The following is an 11924-nucleotide window of genomic DNA, read 5'->3' on the forward strand; positions in this document are numbered from 1 at the left end:
TTAATTCGTACGTACATTTATCATACATATTCGTATTCTGTCCAACGTACGTAAATATACTTTTGTTCCCTTTTACCCTTTCATTTTCCCCACCCTTTTTCTCAACTTGTTTCAACAACTTGATTTCATGCACTTTTGTTTGTGACTTTTTAATGAAAAATATTGTCAAATGGCACAAAACAAATACATAAACAAAAGTCTTCTCATACAACATGAAAAGCAAAGCACCAAAATGGGGCTGAGATCATAGCCATTAGCTGTTACTTCTTCTTTTTCTTGTTTAATAAAAATGCCAAGTAAACAAATTATTTTTGTAAGTAAAATTTTTCGTTGGATGCTATTCACTCAAGTAGTTAATTAATGACATACAATTATATTTACAACTGCACAAGAGTTTGATTGTGCATTTTCTGCACAAGATTTTGGTGGTGCATTTTCTACCTTTTCAGGCGATTCAGAACTTATTATGTCATGGATAGTTATTTCAATTTGGTCATTATTATTATTATTATTATTATTATTATTATTATTATTATTATTAGCAATGTCCACCACAAGAGGGTTTATGGTGCCACGGTGGAGTAGGTGCGGTGGTGGCTGCTTCTCCGGCGAGACATTTGATTCAACGTTCTTGAAATGCGCTAAATTAGAAAGCTCGGAAGCCGAATCATAAACCTTTTCAACTGTCTTAGTGATTTCTTCTAGTATTGATGCAATGGTGACCACTGGGATTATAGCTATGAGTTGAGCATCCTCTAGTGAAATTGTTTCCAGTGCAACTTTGAGTAATTTAGTGGCAGTTTTAGAATTTTCTATGTGGCATTTAGCGGCGGAAGGAGCCGTCATTGTTTTCATTGATGAAGATATTGCCTTCAGTGCTTTGCTTGACTCTGAACTCATTATTTTGCATGGTTCTTCAAATTTACACCTTAATTCCATACATTCCTGAAGTATATTCAACGAATTAGTTTGCTTTTAGCATTTTTGCTATTAAAAATAAAAAAAAAATAAATTATCATTTGTACCATAAAAGATAAAGACATTGACAAATGTACATATAAAAATAAAACGATAACTATAACTATGGAAGATGGCCTCCGTGTGCCAAAAGTACCCGAACGTTGGTTATCCAATTAGTTTGTTTAGGTATTTTTAGCACACATAAACCATATGCTATAATTATAATTGTAATTTTATTTTTATATAGGTATATTTATTCGTGTTTGTATCTTTTATAAGTACAAATAGTAATTTATTCTTAAAAAAAATAACAATTAATTATTACTTGGATTTCAGGGTTAAGATAGGTGTTGAGAGTTTCAATTTTGTAAGCACATTCTCTAGCAAGTGCACCAAGCTTCAAGTACTGCTTCCATGGATGACGAAGACGAAAAGCTCCATGTCCAGGCTCCCACCTCGCCAAATTCCCCTGTGGAATATTTGATCACAATAATGTTGAATGAAAAGAAAAAGAAAAAGAATATGCATGCTCACCAAGGACTCTTCAGATGCTTTAGAACCAAGAACACTTTTATATCCTTGAAGAGATGACTTAGATTTTTGTTTGTCTTGAAAATATTCTGCTTGAAATCCTTCAAGGTAATTGGCAAGCTTTTGTATGTTGGAAGCAACCAAGTTATGAAGCTCTTGACCCGCCCAAACTGGACAAACCAATATTGAGACAACCATGCATGTGGCTCCACCAATCAAGATTGTTAAGAGTCTCTGCTCAGCAAGCTCCAATATCTCATTCACTCTGAATCCTGACACTGTTACTAAACTGAACGTCAATATAAATATCACCACTCCATAGTCATATCTTGCCTTGATTCTTGGGAAAAATCTCAAGAACGTTGCCCCTGCCGCTGCAATAATACAATTCATGCAAATTAACCCACAATTAGTATTATGCTATCATCAACTAATCATTTCTTTTATATATATATATATATAGGTGGAAACTTAGGTGCAGTCGACTTCACATGAAGTTGATAATTGAGAGCCGTTAGATACTTTAATTGATTTAACTAAATTTTCATCTAACGACTATCAGTTATTAACTTTACGTAAAGTCAAGTGTACCTGATTTTTCTCATTTATTTTGTTACCTAGAATGAAAAGAAGGGCTCCAAGGACAATGGGTTCTCCCTTTTTTCCAAAAGCAATAGCTAAATGCTGAGCTCCAACCCCTAAAGCACCGGCTAATAGTGTGGCACATCCTCTATTTAGACCCTTGCTTAGAGTTCCACCTTCATACACCAACCAAACATATTCTCATATTATTCTTAATAAGATAAATGTTAAGTGATTAATATATTATTTGAACTAATAACACTAGTCTGTTAAAATACTTACCTACGGTGAATTCGAAGACTACAACGACGGTAAGAACCGCCCACATTCCGGCAACTCCGAAACCGTCATAAAGAGGCCTTGAGTAGTAGAACAATGAGACCAAAGTGAGAGCGAGTCCCACTTTTAACGAGTGAATCACTCGTCTAGGGTCATCTTTCCCAGTCTTCTTTATGCTTTTTGCAACATTCATAACGTTGGATTTGAAGAATCCACCACTATCCATGCCTGTTAGCAATATAATGTGCAAAGAAACAAATTAATGTGTCTATGAAGTGGTGCAAATGAAAGCTTGAGGAACAAATGATATTTATAGGACATGATTTTAATGCAACTATACAAAACTTTAATTTTTTATTATTAATTTGTGATTGCAGTCTTTTTGTTGTGACGGAAAATTATAATAATAAATATTTAAAGTAATTAAGTACAAAATGCCCATGACTTGAGTTTTAGGAACTCATCTCATCACTAACCAAAATAATAATAATAACATGTTCCAAACAAATTAAAACACTGGTGGTGAGAGATGACATACATGGAAAGGATCTGTACCTTAACCTAGGAATAGTTTAGTTCTAAAAGTTAAACTCTTTAGTACCTAGTGTTCGGGCATAAGAAAGGTAAAATAAATAAATAAATAAACAAGTTAACTTATTGCTAGCACATTTACTTTAGTCACTGTCGCCCCTTCAATCGCTGTATCCCACCTTCTTTTATTTTTCTTTGATTCATTAAGTCGCATCCATTTCGACTTGTATTTTTTTCTCACCTTCTTTTAGGTAACTGAACTTTTCTTTTAGTAAGCTGTTTTTGGTGAAAATTCAGGTGAAGTCAACTTGACGTGAAATTGTTAGATAAAAATTTAGTCAAATCAGTTAAATCATTTAACGGCTTTCAGGTATTAACTTTACGTGAAGTCGATTGCACCTGAGTTTTCACCCCTATTTTTTCATGCTAAAAATTTTACATATTGGTTATTTTTGTGTGACAATATTCAACTATTTTTGTATTTTATACTGCTACCATGGTAGCATAATTCGTTACTGATTGTTGAAAAAAAATCATTATGTAAAGACAAAATGTCATTCACATTTTTTATAATAAAAATAATTTTTAATTATAAAAAGATAAAATATTATTGATATTTTGTAATCTTAAAAAATTAAATATTTAAAATAGATAAAATATTATTGTCGAATTACAAAAATCACAACGATATATAACACACAGTTTGAGTTATTTTTTGGAAATTCACCCCCTAATAACTAGTAGCCAGATATAAAAAAATGCAATTTTTTCATTCTCAAATGAAATCAGTATAAGTTTTTTCATGTCGATGAGTTTGGAAAACTCTAAATTAATATTTGTGATAACTAAACATTATTAAAAATAATTAATTACAAAATTAATCTGATTTTCATTTAACATATATTGATTAATAATTTTGTTGCAGGTTTTAATATTGGGCTAGATTGAGTTATTATTACTACAAGCCCAAATGAAAGCTTTCCTATTTGTTCAATGCTTGATCCAAAAATCTATCAGGAAAACAAATGTTATTAGTTGGGCCAAAATGAAATCTATTGCTACCAAGCCCAAAATTAATAAATGTTTCCATGCTTTATCCGAATCCATGAAGTAAAGAAAAAGCCTCAATGCTTCCAACGGATTCCATTTCACTTTTTGGAAGGATTTGAAATTTAATTCACTAGCATGGGGAACATGAGAGAGAAAGTGTGATTGACATGATGGTGATCATAATGCTACACGCCACTCTAAGCTAGGAAAGTTGGACTTTAATTTCACTTTGTTATTACCCATTAGCTTGTGTTCAAACTTCTCTCTCCTCTCTCTCATATTTGCTTCTCTTCTTCGGTTATTACACAGGAAACCATGGAAGCTACACTAAGCTACCAAAAAGAAAAAGAAGAAGTTGCATGCGTCAAGGCCATCAAGTTAATGATGACAAGAAAAAGAAAACCAAAAGTATGTTGTGGCTGAGATAATCACCATATGAGGTAAGATTTGGTGAGGTAATCTCGGATCCTTCATACTCAAAAAGAAGGAAGAAGATTCGGCCAGCAAGGTGAGATTCTTGAAGCATGGCTTGTCTTTGATTCTGCTCAACCACCACAGGAAGTAGCTAGAGTGGCGAAGTGATGGTTGAGGCAGAGATTGAAGCAGATGAAGTCATCATCATCATGAAGCATCAAGGGCCAGAAATCCATCTTGGAGAGGAAGCCAAGGATGGAGAGCTCGGATTGATGAAGAGTGATGATCAAGAAAGGACTAAAGGTAATTGCATGTTGGATTTTGCATGGTTATCTCTTCTCTCTCTATGTGGCCGAACCGGTTCTGTTTCTTGAAGGAGGAAGAAGTTGATTTGGGTGTTGGCTTCAAGTGTGGAGGCTTCCCTCTTCTTTAAAAAAAGAGAACAGCCACTGTTTGGAGCAAGGAGAAAATTTGAGAGTGCAAGGCACAGAGTTCTCAGAGCTACCTGAGCTAACAGATTTCTCTTCTTCTTTAATGTTTTTCATTTAGTATTTTTCTGTTCAATTTTGTCATGTCTTGAGTCTCATGGAAAAAGGCAAACAAGTGAGGTTTGTATGAAAAAGCCATAGAGCGGAAAAAGGCAGAGAGTGCAAAATTAAAAGAAAAAAAGCCATAGATGTCTTAGAGTTCCTTTGTACATCTGTGTTATGTTTCATGATTCTATGGGAATCCCCTTGTAAGTTGGGTTAGCACTTTACGATTTGTAATCTGGATGATTATAGTGAAATTCCATCATTGTTGTGATGGAGACTGGATGTAGGCTGCACTGCACTTAGCAGCTGAACCAGGATATATCTGGGTGTAATTTTCTATCTCTCTTCCTACTTCAATTCTGTTTTTACTGTTCAGATGAAAAATAAAAAATGTCTCGTGTCAAGTGACGAGACAAAATGAAAATGTCTCGTGGCTAGGGACGAGCCAAAAACAGAAAAGTTTCCTCTAAGTCCAGCAAGTGTTAGCAAGCGAAAAGGGGGCTAAGATTCAACCCCCTTCTCTTAGCCACTGAAACTATCACATGTAATACTTCTTATAACCACAATTGTCTTTTGTAACTATTTTCTCGTTTTTATTTTCTTTCCTTTTTTTTATTTTTAGTTTTTCAAGAGCAAGATGTGGTTTTATAAAATGATATAAACAAATTGTGATTAAAAAGATTATACATATATAAAATTATTTATTAGTTGAAAAATATATGAATCAATACGTATAAATATATAGATTCAGTGAATCTAAGTCAATCTTAAAAGTCAGTTCATGAAATGAGAAATATCTTACATTTATAAAATATTTAGAGATTTTATTTTTAAATTGTAATACACTATTTCACGTCCATAAATAGTATAAAACGTAAATATTTATACGTAGGTATCCATCATTCAATAATAGATTCAATATTTATAAGTGTGGGTTGTCATACAATGATAGTCCTTCAAATAAGCAGGTGATTTTTTGACTCTTTCAGACTTTCTAATAATGCAGTCATGTGTGATGTTAGAGTGTTGTGATGCAGGTGCATTATTAGTATGTGGTGTGGTAATGGGTGTAATGGTGTGTGAGGAAATTGGTGAGTGCATTGAGCTTGAGAAATGTTCATTTGAATCTATGAGTGTGGTATGTGTGGGTGATTGCAAATGATGTGTGGATGGTGTATCATATTGAAAAAGATCAATGCATTATGGAGTACGAATGGGCACTACAGAAATGTCAGTGCTAGTGGAATGTAAAAATGGAAAATGAGTTTCATAAAAAATCACATTTCTGGATATGAAAATTTCCTTTGATTTTAAATCAATAAGTCGAAAACCCTTTGTTCCTAATTTAAAACCAAGAAAAGCTGTTTTTCTGGCTCTTGGGTCTAATTTTGTTCTTGAATTTGTTAACGTGGAGGCATATGCAAGAGAACCAAATACTCTTAAATATGAAAGGTCAGGTAAGTTGCCATACAAAAGCTTATAAGGACTAGCATTATTTAGGTTAGTGCTGGGCAGCCTATTAATTAGGTGAATGACGTGAGCAACTGCGTATTGCCAAAAACAATGTGGAATTCCTGATTGAAATAGCAGTGCTCTAGCAACACCTAAAATATGCTGGTGTTTTCTCTCTACAATCCCGTTTTGCTCTGGTGTTTCTACACAAGAAGTTTGGTGTTTTCCAGTTGATGCAAAAAAGGATTTTAGAGTGAATTCTGGCCCATTGTCGGTCCTTATACACTTAACTTGTTTTTCAAAATGTACTCTGACAAAATTCACAAAATTAATAACCAATTGTGATGCTTCAGATTTGGTTTTCATAAAAAAAAATCCAAGTGAATTTGCTCTTACCATCCACCACAGTCAAAAAATACCTATGTCCTTCATTGGAAGGGACAGAAATAGGACCCCAGATATTCATATGAACTAAATCAAAACAATCTTTTATTTTAGTTGTACTAAGATTAAAAGATAATTTCTTTTGTTTTGCAAAATGACATGAATCACAAGGAAATTTTAAAGCAATACTATCTATAAAAGGATAATACTTCTTCAGAAAAATCAATTTATGCATGGGTATGTGTTCTAATCTAAGATGCCAAATGTTGTTGTGCTCACTGTGTGAAGGTGTGGTGGGATGAGTAGTAGTAGTAGTAGTTACCGCCAATGAAACTTGCTTTGTTGGAAGAGGGGGAAAATGAGAGAATTCTGGTTCTCTACTCATTGTATATAACCCTTCTATACACTCAGCAATGCCAATCATTTTTGATGTGGATCAATCTTGTATCTCACAACACTTATCATTGATTAACAATTGACAATGTAAGTTTGAGGTTAATTTTGACACAGATATCAATTTAAAATCAAAAGAAGGAATGTATAAAACATTTTTGAGAAAAAAATTTTTAGAGAATGTGATTGTGCCAATGATGGTGCTAACAGTTTTGGTTCCATTTGGCAATATCACATTGATTGGATCAATATTTTGAAAACTTGCAAAATCTTTTAAGTCAAAAGTCACATGATCTGTTGCACCGGAATCAATGATCCATAGTGCAGATTTTGGAGTGATAATGCTCATAATTCTCGCATTAAAATGTAATGCAATTGTTTTACCTGGAGTGAAAGTGTGAATGGAATTAGTCAAAATTTGATTTGCATTATGAGGTTGTTGCTGCACACTTTTGTCTTTGATCAACTCTAACAAGGCAAATCTTTGCTCTGGAGTGAATCCAGATCTTGATATTCCAATGTTCTCTTGGAGACAATTGAGCTGGAATTGTTTGTCACTGAGTATATCATCATGCCCCTCAGTGATCACGTGATTGATGATGGTGTTATGTCGCTGCCATTGGTAGAAGTGGGAGGAGTACCCATGCTTCTTATAGCATACATCTTCTGTGTGGCCTTGCTTGTTGCAATGAGAGCAAGCCAATGTAGCTCCACGACCTCTGCAATGGGAGGATCTGTTTGCCATGTTTGCCATTTTGAGAAATCAATGAATCACGTAATAGGGATTCAGATCTTCTTCCTTCCAACTCGTTGATCGGAACAGCTATGTTCACCAAGAAAGAATCTTGCGAAATAGCCTCTCATCAAACTCTATTGGATGAGTTTGAAGGAAGAGGTAAGAATGGGGAAAGAAAATGTCGAAAGAAAAATTAGGGATAGAAAGAGAATGGCAAAATTGGATTGATCTCAATTCACAACTTTTTTTTTTTATTCACAGCTTGGTTGCTCTCCACGCTCATCGCACTATGAAGAAAATCTCATGCCCTAAGCTGTTCAAGCTGTGATGTTGATGGTTTGATGAATCAGAAGGGATTAAGAGAGGGAGAGAGATAGGTTCTTCTCATTGTTGGAGAGAATGAAAAATCCCCCTTAGAAAATATTTGTTGAGTTATTACACCTTATATACTATGTACTTTTTTTTATGTACTCTCACTAAAAAATAATTACAATGGTAAACCTATTATTGATAAAGAAATAATCTAGGTAACAATATGAAATAAAAAACTAAGAATGTCTAACATTTATATAACACTTATATTAAACTATTTTAAAACTTTATCCTTGAGATACATCTAAATTATGAATAATTATGTTATATACATATCATTTTGTTTTGATAAATAATTCTACAATATTAATGTTTGCCTCAATTGGGTCGTAAACCCATTTAAACACTCATAATACTCGTATTATATATATAAAATTAATTTTCATTGAGTTGTATTTCTCAATGAAAGGGGTGGAGAAAAGATAACCTCAGTCTCCAGTTAGTTAGTAATTGTTATATCATCCGTTAATGCTTATTCTATTTTGTTAACTAGATTTAGTTAGCTGTTAGTTATATTAGTTGATACAATCAGAGACCTACATACAGAAGAGGCCTTCGCCCTTCTGGCTTTTTTTTTTAAATAATAACAGTAAACTATTAAATATGATTTAATTTTTTTAACAAATATATTTAGTATTTAGTTTAATATAAATAAAAGGTCAATTTAATTTAAATATTAATGATGCTTAATATTTAAAAAATAAATAATAATATTTAAAAAAATTTAAAAATATTATTATGAAATTACTTATTTTAAGGTCAACTTTAAATTCTAGAGATAATTATAAGTTTATTAATATTGACAAAGTATGTGAATTAGTAGAATGATTTTATTCAGATTATATCAATGGCAAAAAAATTTTTTTTATTAGAATGCAAGCTCAATATTATGAACTTGATGTTTCTTAAATTAACTAACTTATGCACAATTTTTAAGTTATGTCAACGATTAACGAAGACAGAAAAATCTTTAACGTATTTTTTGATTGATTGTTTGATTTGTTTGGTATTAATTTTTTCTGTACAACTGAAAAATTTTTTAACTATAAATATTGTGAGAATAAACTTAAAAATAAAATAAAAAATAAATTTTTTATTATTTGTCTTTTAATTTATATTAAAAAATTACTAAAAATTTGATATAAATTTTATTATTGATAAATTTTATAATATAAAAAATAGATATATACCACTTCATTAACAAAAAATAATACATACATATTTTTTATAATTTAATATATATTCTCTATTAATTTTTTTATAATATATTTTATATTATATAATTTACTTTTATATATATATATATATATATATTTTAATATTATATATATTATTGATCCATCCATAATAATATTTTTGGATTTGTGCGCGGATACAATAGCTTTGCATTAATATATACTTTAATTTAGATATGCATCACAGTATAACATATGAGAAGTAGAATGCTTCATTTAGATCGATTTTGCATCTATTAAAGTTGAGAAATAATCAGTTATTAAGTATATATATATATATATATATATATATATATATATATATAATATTTATAATTATATATTTATTACATTTAATTATTAAAAATTAAATCTACTTAACTTATCTTAAAAATTAATTTAATAGATAAAGATTGTTTTACAATTATAAAGGCTATTAAATTTTTATTTTTAAACCATATGAAATTTAGTTTGATACACCTTTTTACGCTTAGAACTGAACGACAAAAATTTAGAGCATAAAATTTGAAAATGTCTTAGATATTGTGTGGCGAGAGACAGTAGTCTAATAACAATTTTTTTTATTTTAATTATGATATCATATTAAAAATTAAGTGAACTTAACTTATTCTAAAAATTAATTCAAAAGATAAATATTACTCATACCTATAAAAATTATATCAAAATTTTAATTTCAGACAATATAAGATTTGATAATTGATATTAATATTATCCGATTATTTCAACAGTAATTACAAAATATAAAATAAAATAATTTGAGACTAATTTTTTATTTATTTTAAATATATTTTATTAAAAAGTTTATATTGTTGACTTACATTTGATGATATTGAAGTAGTAAAATTTAAAAACAATAACATAACAAATATTTAAATAAGATCAATTGATAAATAAGTGAATTTAGATTATAGTTTCATTGTTTGACCTGTTAAAGATATAATCATTCATCCATCTCTTTTTATTAAATTAAGTTTTTAGAAAAAGTGATTTATCATAATAACATAATTACCTTTAAAATTGAATTAACTTAAGATTTTGACTTATAACACCTGTAATTAGAGTTGACAATTGGTAGAATAAGCTAGGATCTAAATTTTATTTTATTCTATTTACATGTTTAAATTGTTTTTAAGATTCAACCCAATTCTATTTGTGGGTTAAGAATCTCTCAACTATTATCCTACCTGCATTCTAAAGTTTCACACCCAATCCAATCATATCTAATTTGATCCACAACAAATTAATTTTTTCAATCAAACATAATATATTTAATCATTTTATAGTTCATAAACATATTAATAAAATATAGAATACAAAATTAAACTTATATTAAAATTAAAAGCAACAAAAAATTATAATAAAATCCATGTTAAAATTACAAAATTAAAAAAATGTGGGTTTAATTCTCATCAACTTTTTTATTATATATGTATTATAATTTTTAATTATATATTATAATATATCAGAGATGCAGATTGATCGGATTGAATTAGGCATAATAAACCCGCACTTAATCCTACCTGCAGATCAATTCATTTCGCTCTCATTCTGACTCGCTGTCAATCGGATATTGTCAATCCTATCTGAATAAGTTGTATCAAATTAAATACCCGCGAATAGAATTAGAATTGCTAACCCTCTCCGTAATAATAATTCCTTATAATTTATAAGTCCTTTAGATCCAATTTTTTAACAAAACTATTAAGAAAATTTACAAAATTTGTAATAAGCAATATTTGATATCTAACAAGGGATATTAAAACAAAATTGAACAAGTTCTAAGAAAATGAAAGTAAAAAATAAAATGTTAATTTATCTAACTTGTATCACAGATACGAGATGTGGTGGGTTTAATCTATTAATCTCCGGTTACCCACCGTAACAATTATATATTATTAATCCATCCATAATAATATTTTTGGATTTGCCCCCTGCATACAATAGCTTTGCATTAATATATACTTTAATTTAGATATGCATCACAGTATAAGATTATAATGTTCTAGGAATCATTCTAATCAATATACAAATTAAAACTTCACTCACTACTCGATCTCATTCTATTTCAGTAAAAAATCTTCACTCTCATCCTTTTGCCACTGCCGATAATTCCAATACCTTTCATGGTATTATGACAACTTATGAGAAGAATGCTTCATTTGGATCGATGTTGCATCTATTAAAAGTTGAGAAATAATCAGTTATTAAGTATATATAATATTTATAATTATATATTTATTACAGTTAATTATTAAAAATTAAATCTACTTAACTTATTTTAAAAATTAGTTTAATAGATAAAGATTGTTTTACAATTATAAAGGCTATTAAATTTTTATTTTTAAACAATATGAAATTTAGTTTGATACACCTTTTTACGTTTAGAACTGAACGACAAAACTTTAGATTGTAAAATTTGAAAATGTCTTAGATTTTTGTGTGGTGAGAGACAGTAGTCTAATAACAATTTTT

At 29.9% G+C, this 11924-nt stretch overlaps 1 protein-coding gene across 1 annotated transcript; it reads right to left on the minus strand.

Moving 5' to 3' along the window:
- Positions 1 to 213: 213 nt before the first annotated feature.
- LOC112716595 (aluminum-activated malate transporter 8) lies at positions 214 to 2619 on the minus strand. The gene is made up of 5 exons (XM_025768525.3): positions 2356 to 2619; positions 2109 to 2249; positions 1495 to 1865; positions 1286 to 1429; positions 214 to 945 (listed from the first exon to the last, which is right to left on the minus strand). Exons 1-5 carry the CDS (start codon positions 2576 to 2578, stop codon positions 358 to 360), a joined length of 1467 nt encoding a protein of 488 aa, XP_025624310.1. The 5' UTR covers positions 2579 to 2619; the 3' UTR covers positions 214 to 357.
- Positions 2620 to 11924: the final 9305 nt, after the last annotated feature.

This window comes from Arachis hypogaea, chromosome 10 (genome assembly GCF_003086295.3).
Source record: "Arachis hypogaea cultivar Tifrunner chromosome 10, arahy.Tifrunner.gnm2.J5K5, whole genome shotgun sequence".
NCBI lineage: Eukaryota > Viridiplantae > Streptophyta > Magnoliopsida > Fabales > Fabaceae > Arachis > Arachis hypogaea.